This window comes from Dermacentor silvarum, chromosome 6, assembly GCF_013339745.2.
Source record: "Dermacentor silvarum isolate Dsil-2018 chromosome 6, BIME_Dsil_1.4, whole genome shotgun sequence".
In the NCBI taxonomy this organism is placed as follows: domain Eukaryota; kingdom Metazoa; phylum Arthropoda; class Arachnida; order Ixodida; family Ixodidae; genus Dermacentor; species Dermacentor silvarum.
In genome coordinates, this window is record NC_051159.1 from 147,438,266 (window position 1) to 147,458,550 (window position 20,285).

The 20,285-nt window shown below is 44.4% G+C and overlaps 1 protein-coding gene and 1 long non-coding RNA gene across 6 annotated transcripts in view; both read left to right on the forward strand.

The window, feature by feature from the left end:
- LOC119456175 (glycoprotein antigen BM86-like) overlaps window positions 1-12,029 on the forward strand; it is a 29,056-nt gene extending 17,027 nt beyond the window's left edge. For 3 of the 5 annotated variants that reach the window (XM_037717800.2, XM_049669587.1, XM_037717802.2), the window contains 7 exons: window positions 903-1,034; window positions 2,653-2,781; window positions 4,506-4,637; window positions 7,155-7,271; window positions 8,957-9,009; window positions 10,945-11,088; window positions 11,863-12,029. In XM_037717800.2, the coding sequence (XP_037573728.1) occupies window positions 903-1,034; window positions 2,653-2,781; window positions 4,506-4,637; window positions 7,155-7,240 (479 nt within the window). In that variant the 3' untranslated portion in view covers window positions 7,241-7,271; window positions 8,957-9,009; window positions 10,945-11,088; window positions 11,863-12,029. Of the gene's footprint in view, window positions 1-902; window positions 1,035-2,652; window positions 2,782-4,505; window positions 4,638-7,154; window positions 7,272-8,956; window positions 9,023-10,944; window positions 11,089-11,862 lie in introns of all 5 variants that reach the window. The other 2 variants (XM_049669585.1, XM_037717801.2) reach the window with 2 other exon arrangements.
- A 591-nt stretch (window positions 12,030-12,620) lies between these two features.
- On the forward strand, window positions 12,621-16,427 carry LOC119456176 (uncharacterized). The gene is made up of 3 exons (XR_005193075.2): window positions 12,621-12,757; window positions 13,561-13,604; window positions 14,930-16,427. It is a non-coding gene; the product is annotated as an uncharacterized LOC119456176 (long non-coding RNA).
- Window positions 16,428-20,285: the final 3,858 nt, after the last annotated feature.

Here is a 20,285-nt window from a genome sequence, read left to right on the forward strand (position 1 = left end):
TTTATCTCATTTGGTTTTAATCTAATGCAAGTATCCTTTAAATATTTTCTGCAAAGAGTTGCAAAATATCTTATGCATAGATTTCGCTAAATAGGGTAATAATGGCTTCTGTATGGTTCAAGGAATTCCGTAAGACCAACCTTATTGCTCTGCCCTACCTAGACCATGAGTTGCGAGGTTTCGAAGGTGAAATTCGAAACACTGTTTTTCTGGTGCTCAACCTTGAAGTCTCGCAACTTGTTTTTTAGGTAAGGCAGAGCAATAAGGTTGGTCTTACGGCATTCCTTGAATGATACAAAAGCCATTGATACCCTGCTTAGCGTATTCGAAAGAACGTAAACTTGCAAGCCTTTGCAAAAAAATTGTTTAGAGGAAGCTCACATAAAATTAAAACCAGAGGGGATAACCAAAAATGAACTGGATATTCAAAATAAGCACATATCATTACATATATGTGCAACCTTACAGCACCATATCTCGAAGAATATTTTTTTTTCTAGAACCCACTTCCCCCTTAATCCTGTGAATATGAAGATGTAGCTCCATTTGCTTTCTTTTGCCTCGCCTGAACTGTGCACCTGTTAATCCTGCAAGTATGCGATGTAGCTTAATTTGATTTCTTTTGCCAGGGCAGAAGTGTGCAACTGTTAATCCTGCAAATATGCTTGTGGGGGACTGGGTGCTAGTGAGGAAAGGACTCGCCTAAAGTGTACACCCGTTAGTCCAGCAAGTATGAGATCTAACTTGTGTGCTTGTTAATCCTGCACGTTTGAACCAGTTAGCCCAGTAGCATGTTCTATTAAGAGTAGACTTAGTTAAGAGAACCTTTATCTGTTTTAGAAGTGCATATGTGCTTGAACTTAGGGCTTTTTTTCTTTCTTTTTTTTAAATTGGGGATGCAGATGCCTGCAGTGCTGGTCTTGTAGAGCCGATATGTAAGCGTGGTTGTAATGCTTTGGACGAAACCACAACAAACTACACATGCCAGTGCTCAGATGGCGAAGAACTGAGCGCAGACGGACTATCGTGCAACAGTAAGACCTGATTCATTTTCTTGCTCTGATTTTTGGCAGTTTCTTTTAGTGCAGCTTAAGCTGTTATAGGCTCATTCATATATAGGCGTTTCGGTTCGCGATGATGCCGCCGCCGGCGTTTGGCCGTAACAGCTATCATCGGAAATGCGGGAAAAAGGTACCCGCTCTCCGCCGGGATCGAACCCAGGCCCGCAGCGTGTGAGTCGGATACTGTACCACTGAGCCGCGCAAGCGCATGCTATCTGGCAGCAGAAACGCGCCCTATAGGCAGGCGCACAGACGCAGACGACCTGAGCCTCCGCCAGTATGGCGGCGCCATCTAGTTAAAGTGCCTGCAACCACTGCGCGCGCAGGCGCTGACGACGAGATGCGATTCAAACGAGGTGCGCAATCAACGCTATCTCGATGTTAAATGTGCGCCACGTATTCTGGGTACCTCTTCGGTACATGGTATGACGTCTCCTCACACGGTACAAACCGCTGCTGAAAAAGCGAATCGTAGAGCTACGTGCGCGGCTACAACCAGGCATCATCGGGCTCAGCAGACTGCTGTGCAGAGAGCAATACAAGCAGCAGCTCGCTGTCGACGCCGGGCGGACAGTTTAGATCGTTGTCGTCAAAATCGAGGCGAAGACAATTTGCCGCGAAGACCCTGTTATGCGTAGCGCCGAAATTGGAGCTACTCTTGCGCCGCTCAACCAGCTTACGCTGTGACTGTGCTGCGTGTGCCGTGCAGGCCTGTGACGTTTTTGTACATTCATTTCGTTTATAGTTGTGGTTACCGCTGTTGCGGTACCGTTGTGTTAACGCTGTTAACAAAAGCTATTCGAAATCAGGTAAAGCAGCGTTAGTTTACAGAATTTGAACCTATTCGCAATACTTTCTCCCTAAAAAATAGGTTTGCTCTCTAAACTACGACCCACACACGTCGTTTGATCAGGAATTCTTTTATTTTATTTTATTTTGCATTCACCATCAAGCTTTAACAAGATTACCTACCTACCTTCATTGTCTCGGTCACTTATTCTGCTCCCAATAAAATCACAAGACCTCTACTTTTTTTTACCTTTTTGTCATCTTCCCACCTTCTTCTAGGAGGCAGTAGTAAAGCGCTTAGTAAACCCGAGGACAAAAAGGAGACACGCGGGCGCTACTCACAGCAATGAAGTTTAATTTCTTGACAGAACCAAACAAAAAGAAAAGTGCCATTGAAAGCACGTCACCAACCACGTGAACCAAATTGCCCCGGAGACCAAGATAACAAGATAGAGCGTACAAACAAGAAGAATGACATTTAGTTACGCATGCACAGAAAATTCAGTTCTTTGTCGGGCAACGCTAAGGAAGTCCAACAAAGAACTGAATTTCTTGCGCATGCGTAACTAATTGTCATTCTTCGTGTTTGTACGCTTTATCTTGTCATCTTGCTCCCCGATGGCAACGTGGTTCACGTGGTGACCAAGCATTCCTTATTTTATAGCTATAATAATAACTAGAAAGTTTCGCTGTTTGCGTATAAAAATAAATTACGCAGCTAACGTAACCATTCACTCTTTAAATGAAACTTCTACTAACATTCGTTATAACGCCATTTGTACCACAACTCACCTTGTTACAGAGAAAGAAAGCTGCAGTGACGAAGAAATTAAACAATGTGCCGAGAGAGGACGCCAGTGCATATTTCGAGACTCAAAAGTCCAGTGCAGGTGCCCAGGAAGCACGTTAGACCAGGACGGCAGATGTTCGGGTAAGCCACTGAACCCCCCCTACTTATCAACAGAAAGCGAATAGCTTTCTTCGACTATTTTTCGTGGTGGTCGGTGGTGGTAGGGCCTTCAGTGCCGATTCAAAGGCGCCGATACAAAGGCACACGTTCTCAGGTAACTGAGCTTCGGGGTGCGTTCACAGCAGAACGCGAGCTACGTCTTTGATACGCACGTGCGGTCGCGCGATAGATTTATGGCGTCTGGAGCTTTACGGGCCGTGGTGGAGCACTCGGGAAGAACAGCCCAGCTCCTCTAACCCTGCCCTCTCCCCGTGTGGCGCCCGCGGAAGAGGGCTTCCAAGGCGTAGAGCAGATGGGCAGTCAGCTTCCACGCCCATGGTCGCGCCGCTGGAGACATACGACGAATCGGCTTATACGTACAAACACCTTACCACCAATACATATGTGCTACTTATTGGCTATGTTCTCTACGAAATGGCGCACTGAAACAACAAACGATGCCTTAATATGCTCAGTGCAACAAGTATATGCCGTCTAACGCATCATTTTTGAAGAGAATGAATGAATGAATTTATTAAAGGCGCTGCCACTTAATCATCACCTGAATCAGACTACCTTAGTCAAGCGATTTGCTTTCTAAAAGAGCTCGGCTATTTGCTTACATTGACAATCATCGTCGATAATTTCTGAACATTTTTTTTGTCGCAAGAAAAGTCAGACATGCCATATATGTTACCACTAAAAATTCGTTGAGTCGAAATTTTGCATCCACTTTCATTTTTGATATTGTTTGTTGGAAGAGATACACAGATTATAAGAAAGGTGCGCAGGTCATCTGCCAAGTCCGAAGGCGCTGCTGTTACAACTGCCACGTCCCGAGCTTTTGTGACATTGTGAAATACGAGGATGTATTTTCGTAGTTCTTCACCCAGTGCTTGTAATGTTCACCATTTCCAGCTGCTCGGAACAACTCTAACTTTCTTGTGAAGTTATTAATGTAAGCGGAGTTTCTTTTTCCTTTTGTTTTTTCATTATTTGGAGGCTTCTTCGCTAAGGTATGCAGTGGCGGAACATTTGTGCGTTTTCTTGTCATTATGCAATGCGTAATTGTTTTCAAGGGCGTAGATTTGGACGAGTTAGCCCAGCGTGGCTTCCAGAAACAGAACGGGAATTACAGGCACCTACGAAAGACCTGTACACACTGAGCGCTAGGCCGAACTTTTGCGATTTTGTAGCCCCTTTGTAGCATGTTTCTTTCTTACTGCCTGCCATTTTCCCCGCTCTGTCTTCAAAGAACCAGTAGCGTCTTGATCTATTATTGAAACACAACGGATGTCACAGGTAGAATGGACATGCAGGTAGAATGGACAGAATGATATTTCAGCAAGAATGTTCGGACAATGCGTACTGTATGACGTCACAGTGTTCAAAGGAGAGGTTTGTCGGTTTTTAACACGGACACCTCCTGGCGGCATTTTTTAGGCAGGTGCTAACGTTATAGAGGGCAGCAAATAAGATCTGCGAGGTATAATTTCCGTGCGTACTTCTCAAAACGTCCAGGTTAACTGTCAACACCCGCAAGCTGCCTCATTTTCTAACTTCAAGATACGGTTATTTAAATTCCAACATTTCAAATTTCATTATGACGATGCGAAGTGCCAAACGAGACGAACGATGCCTCGATTAGGTTTCATAAAAAAGTTCGGATCGCGCTTTGTTGCACTACCTGCTCTGGCTTCTTTCAGACAACTGCACTGTAGAAAAGATGCGCGAATGCGCTGGACCACTTAGTCGGTGTGTCATCGAAGGTAACAAAGAGACGTGCGTATGCCCTGAGCCGCTCCTGTGGAATCATACTTCCAAGCAGTGCATTCCAGGTGGGTGCAACTTCTTCCGACCATTGTCCAGTAAAAAATACACTTCTTATTCCTAAAGACTGTCCTCACATGACACCACTATTTGTCTGGAGTCTTGAAACGGGCCACGTGGCAAACACTAAGCTTCATGCATGCCGCTTTTTATTGTAATTATATGGACACTCCAGGCGCATTTCGGCCGTCGCCGTCGTCGTCACCGTGAGGTTCCGTATAAAGTCCACAGGCGATAAAATCGTCGCCACGCGCCGCACGCTTTATGTGCGAGTGAAAGCGTGCGACGGTGAGCCGGCAAGGGCGGGAAGCGGGAAGGAAGCACGCAGTATTCTAGCCACGCACAACGGTCTGCAGGGAGCAAAGGGAGGTGGAGGGGCCTCGCTTAACTGCCGCCGCGCGCTCCCGCCGGCGCGGAAAGCTCCAGGGGGAGGGTGGGCAGGTGTCCTAAACCAAGCTAGAGCTAAACCGATGGAGTGCGAAAGTGGGCGCGCAAGATTGTGCTTTGTTAACACCACCTCCGGAATCAAAAAAAAAAACATATAGTGAGGTTTCCCTTCGTGAACATGGGTTACGCGCAAGCGTACGGGTGCTGTTCCGCAGTTTCTGAGCTTTGCCGCCTTGCCTGACACACCCGCATTGTCGCAAACCGCCTAGCACGTTCTTCGGGAGTCTCCTTAGCACGCCTAGCCCGCACCTTTTGCCGGTCTTGTTCACCTCCTGCGCGGCGCTTGCTGACGACATCGGGGTCGGTCGACTCACGCTCGGCCTGTCGCCGCTTGCGTTGCTGCGCGGTCCTTCTCGCTCGGCGCTCGGCATCTCGATCGCCCGAGGAACCCGGTACCTCCACTGCGCACACAGAGCCCGTAGCAACTGCCGGAGGAGGTGAACCCAACACGCCTCCGCCTACGATCCGCCTCCTTCATCCTCCCCTCTGCACCACGAGCTCCTCCGTACCCTCCGCGACGCGCCCTCCTCCTTCCCACCCCAGGCGCCCTCCTCCTCCGGTGCTTGCTTTCCTCTCCCATCTCAGCGGCCTCTGACTTAATCTTGACGATTTCACGCGTAAAAATAAGCGTGGTGGTATGCAAAATATCGTTTGCATTTCATGCGTATCACCCAAGTTAATAGTCCAATTGAAAATTCGGAGCTAGGCACTTAGAAAATTTGACAAGGCCAAACCATGTGACCGAACGAAAGCTGTGTCGCTAATGCAAGACTCGTGTGCCAGGGCTTGTGGCCCTACAATGTGTTAAGAAGTTATCATCCACGGGTCACCAACGCGCACATGATTTCCATACTCTTGCGCTGCAGACTGCTTGCATACAATGTATCGTGCACGTTTCGCGTCACGTGCCTGTTGAAGCGGTGCAGGTAGATATAGCCCACGTTTTCCTGGACTGTCTCATATATGCTCAGCAAACGTGGCAGCTATCAAAAAATTTAGAAAGCTGGAGAACCATCCAGTGCCACTTGGGAGAATACTTGGACCATGGACAGTTTGTGGCCTTGAAAGGAAAGCTTTCATTGCAGTGCATTCCTTGCTTATTGTGACGGGCCTGTGCTCAAAATAATAGAGACAATTTCAAACAGTGGCTCACGTTCGTTATTGATGATTAGTCTATTTTTCCCTCTTGTATGCGTTAGGGTTTGCGCGTTTTATATGGTTCTTTTTATGAATTTTATTATGTTTATGCATTTGTATTTTCTAATTTCTTCGCACAAACTTACGTTTTACATATAAATGAATAGGAGCAAATGAAACCATACTTTAATATATATCCAGCTGAACCCCAGTTAACCATACCTACTTGATTGAATAAACGTTGACTTCTTGCACATTTGGTGCGATAGGTGCGTTTGAATGTGACCTTCGGGTGATTGGCTCCGGCTTGAGATAACTGCCGTAAACATGTAAAGGTGTAATTGAAGCGCTCTTTTGGGCATATAAAGAAGCAAACTAATCTTGATATTTTGTCTTTGTTATTAATAGGCATGGAGACAAAGAAGTGCATGGTTTGATGCCAGCGCAATTCGGGTTTATTAGGCTGGGCTGCCATATTATTGCAGCACCTTTCCACGTGCCATCTAATAACAGAGCGAAAGGTTTCTTCTGTGATTTTGGTGATACGTAGAATTTGCAGCTTTTCGTACATTGAGGCATAAAAAATTTAATTTTGAGACAACTGTTACAACGGCTGTTTCACTGAAAGACATGTTACAACGACCGTTGCACGGTAGTGTTGCAGACCCCAGGAAACAGAAGACGTTGGGATGAGTACAAGAGACTCACGAACGCTTAAGTCCACCATGCGAAGGAAGGGTGCATGCGTATTTACTGAATTTTCTTTGATCTCATTACGCCCGTAACTGATTTAGCTCTAGGTTTGTGTCCCAGCTCCTATTCTTTTTTCGTAATATTGCGTTTAAAATATTGTTCCAACAGTGAAACTTGCTCCAAAGCCCATTTCTCAGCCATTTCGTTTACTTCGAGTGAGTATTAATATATTCGTTTTGCATTTCTAGAGGAGCAGTTCCGGTATGTTACAAAGTTCACACTGTACCATGACACATCGGAAGAAAATGACGGAACCCAAGACCCTTGCCAATGACCCAGAACTGACTGCAGTTGTTCAGAACGCTGTAAGTTTACAGTGGAAATTATACTTTCATCCCGCAATGTTTTTCAACCACGTTTAAGATCATCGTCTTATCGTCAACGGGCGCTGCCCACATTTTCTTAGAAGGGTAATACGAATGGAAGTTGTTCCCATGTGTCTCTTTCTTTGGGTATATATTTCAATTCGCGCATCCATGACCTTGATGCAAGTCATCTGGCCCAATCTTTCACCTTACTAAGATAGTGTGAACTAGTCGCATATGTTCCCGGGCACTTGGTAGGCTTCTTTAGTGTCGATCTACACAAATAGCGATTTCTGTCGTCTAAACGATAATTTTTCAGCGATTGGCTGTAATAACATTCCTTTTTTCTAGTTTTCAGTATTGAAACACTTTTTAATATCGTTTAATTATGCATTATGATGGGGTCCAAGGGGTAAAATCTTAAGTACAAGAGGAATGTGCTAGATAATTCATGTTTCTTAGATCTCTCTTTTCCTTGGTCTATTTTAGTTGCTTTTATTTAGTTGTTTATTAAACTTGCTAAGAGCTTTGCTGCACATGTCACAAACTTCCACTAGCCATCTCGCATTGCAGTGCAGATCACGATCACTGCTTCGAGAAGCAATGCTACTTTTCACGCTCACACGTTTTTAATGTCGTTGAGCAGGCTCTAGTATGAGCAGGCTCTAGAATGGTAGTTCTTCTCGTGTGTCTCTTTCTTTAGGTATATATTTCAACTCACGCATCTATGACCTTGATGCAAAACCAACTGGCCCAATCTTTCACCTTACTAAGATAGTACGAGCATGCAGCTTTTCCTCTTGTTCTGAAGCTTTTACCACTTGGACCCCATCGCAATGCATAAACGATATTAAACAGTATTTGAATACTGAAAACTGGAAAAAAAGCAATGTTATTGCAGCCAATAGCTGAAAAATTACCGTGCATACATTAATTGAAATCGCCCACAGAACAGAAAGAACAGCATACGTTTCAATAAATAACAAACTCAAAGAAAGCATCCGAACCATCAGTAAAGAATTGCACACCTCCCTCAGCAGTTGTAGTGGTGGTTTTGCAACAGCTTCGCTGGACATCCATTTTCGCAGGTTGATAACGACCGATTATAAAGGTTGAAAAGGGTAGTATCTAGTCCGATAAGGGTGATAACAACCGATAAGAGTTGATAAGGGTCGGATGTAGTCCGATAGGGTTGATAATGACCAATAAAGCTTGAAAAGTGTTTATGCTGGTCCGATTAAGTTTGATAAGATTGATAATGGCGCTGCGCTGCCTGGAGATGGGCAAGTGGTACAAGGCTTACGCATACTTAAACAACTCCAGCGGAGTTTCTGCGCGATTTTTTTTTTATATCACTGTGGTAGATGGCGTTTCAAAATTTTTTAATTTTTTTTCGTCTCATATACTACAGACCTTTCTGTTCGCCTTTTAATGTTTAGAAGACGACTGGCGAACCTAATTTTTCCACTACATGTCAAATATTGTAATTACTTGCCACATCATCATCAACAACAACTTCTTCTTCGTCTTCTTCAAATGCAGACATGCGCTGCATCACCACGCCTGGAAGCGGGAATCATCATGCTCTTTCAAGAGCAGCATTCTTGTGTGTATATGTGTACACTACCAAATAATAATTGTCGTATAGCTGAAAATTCGAAACCATACTTTTTTTTTCTTTACAGATGAAAAACCTGTATGGGCTTGACCTGGTCTACGCCAATGTGACTAAGTGCAGGTAAGCATTCTTGGTTTTCGGTTCTGTTTCACAGCCGCGTTTATAGTCGACACTGCGGGGATATCGTGAAATTGTTTATAGAATATGAGCTATAGGGCTAAAATTCACAGTTGGAATGCTGCAGTAAAGAAAAATTCAGTATCAACACATGTTTGCTGCTGCTACAATCCAAAAAGCTTGAAACCACTGCCTAATTTCAGCTCCAGCCATTCAAGCTAATCAAGCACGGTACAGCACTTTTCTGCATCCGCTTATCTTTGGAAAAATGAAGCGTAGGCAGCCTGTGCCTCAGTTTCGAGGAACAAGTAAACAAATCCAGGCTTCCCTAATGCCGAAGAAGAAAATTATGATGTCCGCAAAGATGAAGGAGCACCCGACAGGCGAGAACAAAAGTGAACGCAAGCCAAAAAGATGCGCAGTTATTCTCTACGCACACAAGTTTTGGCATGGCCTCAAAAACGTTTCGAAGAGCTGTGGAGTAGACGTCGTATTTTCTTCGCCCAAGATGTTGACCGGAAGGTGCGCCAAGAGAGAGAGGGAAATTGAAGAGGTTAACCAGGCGCACGTCCGGTTTGCTACCCTGCGCTGGCGGAAGGGGGCAGAGGGATGAAGAGATACAGAAGAGAGATAGCACAGTTTCGCGCACATTTGAATGACCATGGCCGTACGGATCGACGGCACAGAAAGCCACGAAAGCGTTATTGCAGTACCTCAGGTCGACAGGCATTCGCAACAAAGCAGCACGCTAAAAAGGTCTCAAAATGGGCTTGGCACTAGGCACGTGTCTATGTTTGCCGGCTGTGAAGTTGGCATCGTGTACCAAGTTCCGTTATCTTGTGGCAAAGCGTACGTAGGGCCAAAGTAAACGGTGTACGAAAGTGAAGCTGAGTGAGCGTAAGCGCTCGATAGTAGAAAACAAGCTCTCTCGCTTAGCTGTTCACTGCCGAGATTGTGGCTTCACTCGCATTCCAAAAACACAATGGTGCTATCGAGTCAAAGTGCAGCTTGCGCGTGAAATAATTGAAACATTTTATGTCAGACGAAAAGGGAAAGGATGTGTTAGTCAACCCACAATACGGCTGTGGGATAAATATTTTCATAATTTGGTCAGCTCGTGCGGCAGCCTAAGATAGAGCCCGACTGGTGCGCTTGGCTGTTAATAGTGTGTTTTCAACTTTGCAAGTGTTCCGTTTTCTGTCACCGGTTTTAACCATGTGCCGTTGGTTTATTGCTTTCCGGTGTTTCGGAATAAAGTCAGTTGAGAGTCAGTGAGAGTCGGCGCATATTCGGTGTACTTTCCTTGTCCTTCGTCCAACCGTAAGAGCTGCACGAGATCCAACTTGAACGCCTACCAACTCGCTGAGTTTCCTTTCTCAATGCGGTATTATCACTACAATGGGAAATTCTGAGAGTGAGCTTACCCACACATCTCGTTCGAATGGCATATGATGGCAGCTGTCACCATGTAAAAGTGAAAATAAACCAGGAACATCACGAACTGGTGCCGTTATCTTTCCCAATATCTATTTTTACTACATCCTCACTTTTTTACAAGCCTATTTCACCGGCTCAGTGATGCCGATAGCGGCATGTCGGCCATCTTGTGTAGGGCAACCAGCCAGTGTGGAAAAGCTAACTACCAGTATTGCGCATATTTCCTAATGGTTAGTTGAAGAAATCGGCTTAATTTGAAAACTTGAACCAAAAATAAAGCTTCGTTCTCTTTGTTTTGTTGCAAAAGTTCGTGAATTTTGTGTAATATCTTTTTTAGCCGCGAGCGAACGACATGAAGAAGACTTCTCGAACGTTATTGCTAGTGTTGTATTACGCAAATAACACTATGATCTTACAGAGCTGAGAGCCCCTAAATGTAAATTCTGCCATTCACAAACAGTTTAGTGGCTCCTCTAAGGGCTTGTGTGTTTTCTCTTCAAGCGAGGCGGTAACAGTGGAGCTGACTTTTCCGGAACGAGGCTCCTGGTGCCGTGCTGCGAAGGCTTCACCTTTGCGAAGAAAGGGCAGGAGCAACTGGCTGCCTCTTCCAGCCTTCCTTGCGAATTTTCAATGGAAGTGTTTCAGGTAAGATTGAGAGTGCATGCTCATTGATTCGGTTACATCAAGTGGACACCAATTTAGGTTTATAAGAGCATTTAAAGCAATTTGACACGCATTCAAACGTGTACAGTTTCCGAGTTCATAAATGTTCCTTAGCAGTACAGCCTACATAAAGAGTTACTTTCGGTTAACATGATAACGCTTGACTCTAGTTACAGTCGATTCGAAGCGACCACCCAGATACTCCCTGCCTGGCTTTCACTTTCGCCTGCCAAGCAATATGTTGCTTGACGCAAGGTTAACCACTGCTTTGTTTGAGTCGGATTTCTGGTTGTTCTCGTGATATCTTACCCGGTCGTGTGGCAGCCCTCGGAAGCATCGTAACTAAGATTTTGTTTAAAAACAGCGCCGGGCATAACTGCGCAGGATGGGCAAAATGTCACGTTCGTTGCATAATTGCTACAACTGGACGTGACACAATGTGACCGATGGGGCAAGTTATAGATGAGTGGACGTCAACAATGGGTGTGCCAGCTATCCTTTGAGGTGCCTTGTGACGTCAAAATAGGGACGTTGCTGCGGGTGCAATTAGAAGCGCAGAAACTACCTTGGATTGCGTTCGCAAGTTATGTAATGGCGGGAACATTCCGCCCATTATTTCTAAATAACTACAAAGTTACTGGACAATAAAGGCTTTCCTTTTGTGTTCTTGGCTACTGCAATATCTCTTCTTTTTTTAACAGCGAGCTACGTAAATTGACAGCTACGCTTTTATGGTGTGTGTGTTCAATTACGCAGATCCTGTTCCCGTCGACTTGTGCTTGGAGTACTTTCAAAACATCTTCAATACTTCCAATGGCTTCTACTACTGCAGTAAGGAAGGAATAGGGCGCTACGTGCTTCGTTGTGTCGACGGGAAGGTCACCCAGACAATACGCCAAGGGTATCTCGAACTTCAGTTATGTCACGGCAAGTTTACCGACGCAGCTCCCTATATATCCAGCCAGCCAAGCAACAGTCCATCCTGTTTTACCTGGCTTTGACATATCTGCGTGTTAACAACACATGTAGTCATACCGAAGACAAGCACTTCTCGCCAGCCAAGCAACAGTCCATCCTGTTTTACCTGGCTTTGACATATCTGCGTGTTAACAACACATGTAGTCATACCGAAGACAAGCACTTCTCGCCAGCCAAGCAACAGTCCATCCTGTTTTACCTGGCTTTGACATATCTGCGTGTTAACAACACATGTAGTCATACCGAAGACAAGCACTTCTCGCCTTTGTCTTCTGACATGAAAGCGGGGTGTTAAATTATGTGCGCTAATTCAGAGAAGCAATATTCAATATTTAAACGACATGGTGTTCTGTGTGGCGATATCCGTCAATATACTTATACATTACAGTCGTTAACTTTTTGGTTTAAGTGCTCTGCGAACACTGCTACGTTAGCGAACCGTAACATTTACATAAATGCAAACTTTCTGGCACAAGGATTTCATAAAATTACCACAAAATTTAACCTTGGTGATCCTTCTTTTTTTTTCAGATACAGAAATTATTAAGGAAGCTGACAGTTGGAAGTGGAATACGACAAACATTTCCCTTGCTGGCTTGGCAGCGGTGTTCATTGTTGCTTTTGTCGCAGTGGTCTGCATTCTCTGCTGTCGCAGGCGCTATTGTTATTACAGGTGAGCTGAACTGGCCAATTATTTATACGTGGACACCACCTTCGGCAGGCTCGAACTCAGTACATGTGATCTGCTTGTGATCAAAACTGAAATCGCGCACGGAGCTCCCCTTAATGTTCACTGATGCTATACTACACTTGTAATTAATTGCTCCTTAGCTCTATCAAACAGAGAGCAGAGCCGACCCTCGTCTGATGAGGTGACTGCTCTTTCATGACGGACCTCGACGATTCGTATACAATCGGGAGCTGCTTGAAAAACACTCTGTGCTCAAGCGCTTTAAGCTAGACGCAAGGAATCAGCGTGCGATTCACTAAATAGCGGTCACTACTTACAAGAGTGGTCACTAGACAAGTCCCCCTTCCCAAACGTCGTATCCAGCCTTACGCGTCTTTTGTTCGAAAGCTGTTTACTTGAACCTGACCTGCCTCGATGACGTCGTGACTATGGTGTTGCACTGCTAAGCTCGAGGTCGCGGGTTCAATTCCAGGTCCCGGCGGGCACATTTTGATAGCTGCGGAATAAAGAAGCGCTAGTTTACTTGAATTTAGGTGAGCTTTGAGAACTACGGGTGGTCGAAATTGATTCAGAGTCCCCGCACTAAGACGTGCCTCATTATGCTATCGTTTTCTTTTATTGCGAACCTGTTACACCTTACTGCTACGCAATCTCAGGCAGGTATACGATGCTTAACTGATTAGGCTTGCAGGGTGCTAGCTTCTTAATTACATTTTTAAATAAAATGTGATTTGTCCTCGCGCCATATAATGGTTTTTTTATACGTATCTTGTTTATTATTCCAGAATTCCCCAGGACGATCCAAATGGTGGCGTTGTGAGATACGCCAGTACGTGACTTTTATTTCTGGTATTAAAGCATGCTCGTCTGTTGTTTCAGTCAGCGAGAGGCATATTGTACTGCTGTGTTGGAAACTTGAGGAATAATCTAGTCCTTACTTTTGAGACTAATAGAAGCACAGGAATTTGCTACTTAGAAACAGGAAAGTTAAAAAAAAGAAAGATTGATTTGTCACCAGAAATTTCCAGTCCATGTATCAGAGGTGGCAGCAATGCGGTGTTCCCAAAGTTCATGAAATAACCTGGTTTTCAGGAACTACCACACGGTGGTAGTGATCTGTTGATGTTATATAGTCAGTTTCTCCGAAAGTTACATACACACCATTATGAGGGGTACGCCTTGTAGAGCAACGCTCCTGATTGCACTGTTGCTTGTTGGAACGTTTTTGAATGTTTTCACTCCTGTGTTTCAGACTGCTTTTATTCTTTCGTAAAATTTCCCTGTTCGTTCGGTTAGGTATATACCCATATCTGCAAGTTAGAGTAGTCACCGTTTATTCGGTGGACATGCATGTTTAAAGCCCCACCAGCAGAATCTTATGAAGCCAACAGATAATAGACGTTAAGCGGTACCTTTATATAGCAGTGAATAAAAAATTCACCCCTTCGGTTGCCCTTATTCCCATCGCTCATGAGCACAAGTGGTGCTTCCTTATGCCTCATCGATTTAGCTCGTGTTGCCTTGTGCACGCTGTGGGTCATGTGTGTATGTTTTATGTATTGGTATTTCATTATTTTAACTATAATATTTTGTTTAAAAATCGTCCCGCTTTAATTTTGTACTGTTCGTAGTCTTGTTCGTGTCATCTAGGGAAAAGGAGCATCCATCATCGCGTTGGGGTGCTTATAATCGTTCTTGTTTAATTTCATTTCATTAAGAGAAACGCTTAATCAGGAACAAATGATCGGAAGTAGTTGATGGGCTCTTGTCGATGAAGCTCGTATTGCGTATTCTGATTTACTGCTATCATTCGACAACCCATACAACCTGAGTCAGTAATTTCAAATTCCTCGTGCTCTTTAGATTTCTGTTTGTTTTTGGTAATTTTTGTAAGCATCTGTTGCAGTTTCCTGCATCCCACGAAAGTAATAGAAATAAAAGACAGCAGCGCAAAACCATTCTGCTTTCATATGCTATGAGTTAATTCAATTACGATATTGTATACGGACTACGATTCGTGTTACTGAATTTAACTGAGAAGTGAATCTGAGCAGAAACGCGTTGAAGTTTATAGGCGAAGTAGATGCCGCTTATCTTTGACAATATTTTTAACAATTAGCCACATACGCACTTTTCATTTTTTTTTTTCGTTAGGAGCAACACAACCGGAAGGACAAGCATTGGATGAGGCAGACGCAGCTGTGCAGCTTAAGAGGCCAAGTGAACCACGAAGACTTGACTGATGAAACGCGCAGAGAAGGAAGGTGTTGGAGTCCGGTTGACTCCAATTAGGGACTGGTACAAATTGATTTCGGGCAGCGTGCAGGCATGCTTATAAACTATTTTTAGCTTGCGAAGGTGAAAGCCGCGTGCGGTCAGCAGCCATTCGGCGTGGCCCATTGCGCAGATTGCTGCTTTATGAAGAAATAGTAGCGCGTCAAACCACGCATGTATAAGCAGCTTTTGTGATGTTGGAGCAAGTTATTCAATGTCATCCCCACCTTGCATAAACAATTAGGTGAGACAAAGGTGAATGACGAATGACATCGACTATGAATGTTGTGTTAGTCTCCCCCCCCCCCCCCCCCCACGCGCTTCTATAAAACATCCCGTAACTTTTCGGTTCTAATCTTATGTTCTGCAATACCTTAGTTCAACACGAATAGCCCGCAGATTTCAAAACAAATTCGCCCTGTATCAAACCATCTATATCGCAACGTCACTCTACTAAGAGTGACACGAATAAACTTGAGCAGCTATAGTCCACATATTGTCCTGTCGTGTGCTCCGAACCACATATTTTTAAGTAGGGCGCAACACGTGCTGTAGCGTAGTCATAGATGTAAACGGTGTAAGAGCTAGTCATAAAGCGTTGCAGTGTAAGCAAAGCGTAATACAGCCATTTCGAAACAGCCAGCTGAAGTTGCTTTACAGCAAACAATTGCGCATGCATTCGGTGCTCTCAGAGTGAAACCGTCCTTGACTCACTGCCATTCCAATCCGCTAATTTTACTCTTGCTCATAATAATTCAAGCCTGTTCATTTGGCCGTCATCTTTATGCCTTGATCAAATATCAGCCTCATTTATGTTGGCAGTACATCTAGGCTGCTTTTTTTTTTTTGTCGACGGTGAAAGTTTCGACGGTGAAATTGTCTGAACCTAGTGCCGCTCAACAAGACACAAATTATACTTCTACTTCACTTGTATTGGTTGTAAGCCGCTAGTGTAAAAAACAGTCGAGACAGATCGAATGTTTCTGTTTTTGAGTAGTGTCGTGCAGATGCGTTTCATAGGGCAAACGCTTACAGTTTCGATTTCAAAAACTGCAAAATCACGTGCGCATGCGTTTCCTTTTTTTTTTCACCTCTCACTGCTATTTTATACGCATCTCCTTGTACAAACTACTTAACGGATCTACGCAGTTAAGTTCATTGTATTTCTTCATGTGCATTCTGTTAGCATGCGGTCACTGAAGGTCACTAAAATGTTTATCTCTGATTGTGTCCTACGGGTGGTGGTAATTGCTTTAATGTTCTCAGGTTTTGTTACGAGATGATCATAAACAAAGTGTGTGTGTACAAGTAGTTTACCGCAACCTCGATTACGTTTCGTTGCACATCCTGTATTTCGCTCAAAATTAAACTTGTTCTTTCAAAATGCGTGTTATATATGCTATTGCAACGTGAGCAGCTGCAAGTATCGACTGGCCACTGCTACGTTTCCTTTCATCCTTCACACCTCCTAACGCCACGCCAATTTCATACCGGGCCGGAAGTTATATTCTCATATTTGCCAGTTTGTGCAGCTTTATTTTTTCAATAAATCATAATAAACAGACTTCGGTGCCTGTAGGCGCCACCCACTACTCCTTTTCTCATAGAACAAGTATATACTAAATATGACATAGCATAACAAGCCGGCACTGAACAAAAGAAAGGTACCAGTGAAAACGTGAGCCAGTCAGGTTGCGTAAATGCACTAAAACAGCTCACCACACAAAAAATTTCGTTAAAAGCGAATTTGAACATAAAGCCATTCTACATGAATGTAGAAGAGACAAATTACAACACATGTGAACGGTAAGTCGTCAGCTCACATACAATAACTACAGATCGCAACAGATGCCATACAAGACGTGCACCTTAGAACGTGAAGTCAGCTAACTTTTCTTGCTCGACTACAGCAATTTATTCGTCCTATTTGATCCCGAACTCTCATGTTGCGCTGTCGATGCGTTTTATAATATACACGATGACTGAATGCGACTGACCACATATATGCCTATGTGCTGGCCTCGCGCAGTTGCCTCCCGCACGATTTACATAGGGAATCATTATTACGTTACAGATGCCGTCCTTTCTTTGCGTCAAATATACCCTGCCTTATCGGTGTTTTGCAATTACACAGAGTGCTACTTTCACCAGGATTCTTCTAAAATCCAAGGGCATTCCCATTTTCTGATTTCAAGAAATTGTAAGATACGGTTTACAAGTTCTACACCAAATACCGCGAAGGAAGAGATTATTGCCTGCAGGTGCTCCCAGCCTAGTGAAGTTTGCTTACCACCACCGTTCCCGAGAGCCACGTTTTCAACGTGGCCTTGAGGTGGAAATATGACTGCGCATCATAACTAGAGTTATCAACAAAACGAACACGGGTGGAGTATCCCGATAATAATATATGTTGAATGACCATGGTTCACCGAACACTTCTATCATATACCAACTTGCAAACAGTTACCTTAGTTATACGTTTGCAAGTTCATATAAGCTGATTAAGGTATAGCCTTTTTCCATTTACATTATATTTCTTACTTCCATGGTGACTCAGTGGCTATGGCGTTGAGCTGCTGAGCACAAGGTCGCGGGTTTGAACCCGGCCACGGCGGCCACGTTCCGACGAGGGCGCAATACAATAACGCTCATGTAGCGGAAATTGGGTGCGCGTTAAAGAACCCCAGAGGGAGTTGTTTGACATTAAACTCCTCGATTCGGCACTTGCTGTAAAAAAAAGTGCAAGCCGAACATTATTCTTTTTTAAAGAATTTATGTACGATCACGATTGAAAGAAACGCGAACAGCAGAGCGCGTGGCCAAAGCAAAACTGAAGGTATAGTGCACGCCGTCCAGTCATCACCCTTGACAGGAGCGCACGTCCGGTTTGATCGCGCTGTGCGATGCTGCACACCCTATCCTGCGATATTTTTGTCTCTATTCTACTTCTCTTTTATTTGAAAACGAGAAAAGGTGACGGCGCAGTAATGGTGACAGCGCAAACTGTACTAAGAGAAACAAAAATATCGCAGTATAGGGGGTGCATCATCGCAAAGCGCAATCAAACCAGACATGCGCGACTGTCAATGGTGATGACTGGACGGCGCGCACTATACCTTCAGTTATGCTTCGGCCACGCACTCCGCTGTTCGCGTTTCTTTCCATCGCGAATAGTACGTACACCGTACTGTTTCGAACGCGTTCATGGTTAATACTACAAACGTAAAGCGCAATGATCTGATCGCGGCAAAGTGCGTGTTTCACATCATGTTTTACAACAGCTCGTAATCTCGTCCACATATGTTCCGCTAAGTAAGTGGTACATATTTGCAATGACGTCCCGCATACAAGTATAACCTACATGTTACGAGTATTCATTAGCGTCGACTCTTCTGGTGCTCGAGCCATTGCGACTGTTGCTGTAATCGTTCCATATCGTTTCACGTAAGGTTCACTGAGTTAGTGGAACATTCTAATTCCATTCCATATTATATCTACCAACTAAGTGAAACACATTCGCAAATATGCTTCACTTAGCGGTACGTACGTAGCTCGGAACAAGAGCTTGTATGCCACGTCTATAACGCGCCGGATGACGACGGCGCGATCTCGTTCACTGCTACGCAAGCGGCCGGAAGCCGGGGTAGATTTACGATCCCGCGTGACAATGCAGCGTGCCATCGTTGCGAAGATGCGTGAAAGAATGTGCACGTCACTGCGGTTCTGGGACAACGTGATTCATTGCGCTACGATGAATAGGTGTATGACGTGCCGTCTTAAGAAATGCGCACTCGGAAACAGGCTTTATTTATTCATTAGAAACATTAGCACTTGTATAGTACAGGTACTGCTCCCCTCTTTCCGCGCGTTACGCAAATACAGACTTCCTGGAGCGCAAGTATTTCGGACGCCACTTCGAAACCGTTGGCGCAGTGCTCTAGCACACTTTTCCGATAATACTCCTCAAATCCTGTGTGCATTCTTGCGGAGATCGGGTTTCCTCCTTTTCAATATCAAACCAGCAAAAAAAGGAAACTAAAATACTTTGGTTTAACAGAGAGATAGATGTAGGTGGCACTATGTGACAAACGTCTAATCATTTTGCTGCCGGCAGGTTTTGAGAAAATCGATGCTTTGTGTAGGAGATACCACTACATCGTCACCGAATACACACAAAAAAAAGAAATGAATGTGCTGCGGCTGGTCACATTCACTCACTTTTCCGGATTTTGCAGGCATACTCATGTAATCTAGAATCCTCGTTGGATAATTTACACATGACCATCAATGCAAGTAAATCTGCACTTCTAGTATTTTCACGTGTCAGACTCAGTGAACTTCCCTCGCCTGTCGCCTTTATGTTATACCGCAAGCAGATTAAATTAGGTACCTTGGTGTAATTTATTACGGAAGTCTTAATTGGCACCAGCACATTGAACTGATTATTTTCTACAAAAGCTGTTACAACTCGCCTTCCGCCAGGGCCGATCAAGTGGGGCGTGTGACTCACGCCTTGCATATTTGGGAGTGGCATGGCACAAGCCGACTGACTTCGACTGCGATATGAGTTTCTGCAAGATGTTTCTATTGTGCTTTGAATGGCTCAAGAAAACAAATTTCCGTTCACCGAGGAGAAGGCAATATCTGGAATGATTGTGTGTGTGGCGTGGTTGAACGCTGACAATGCCCCACCCTTGTGCGAAAAATGTATTGAGTGTCACGTCGACCGAGAAGAAAGGGCTTCCGGTTGACAAGTTCATACAGGGGTGATAATTGTATTGTGGTGATGGAGAAAGTCTCTTTCGACTAAAGAATTTGACGGCGACGTCAACTGCTCTTTGGGAGCTTTGAAAGCACTTCCGCTTTTCCAGAAGTAATTATCACCGCGGAGAAAGAAGGGTCCTACGCACCTGGGGGCAAGAGAAGGACCTCCTCGCCGGGAAGGGAAGGATTTTGGTCATGTAATTCAGTGGCTAATCACAAGACAGACACCTGCGGCTTTCACGTTACTCGGCGGCCAATCAGAAGAAAAATAGCGCGTCTGTCACGTCACGTTGGGCCTAGACCCACAAAAGGTCCAAGGGCTACTCAATATATTAAAACAATATACTAAACATTTATGCGGCTCCGCCATGTAACCCTCTTTCACGTCATCTCAATCTTCACTCATGTTTTAAATAAACCGTTCAAGTTATTGCACACGCAACGTCGTTGTCACTGCCTGGTCATCTTGTCT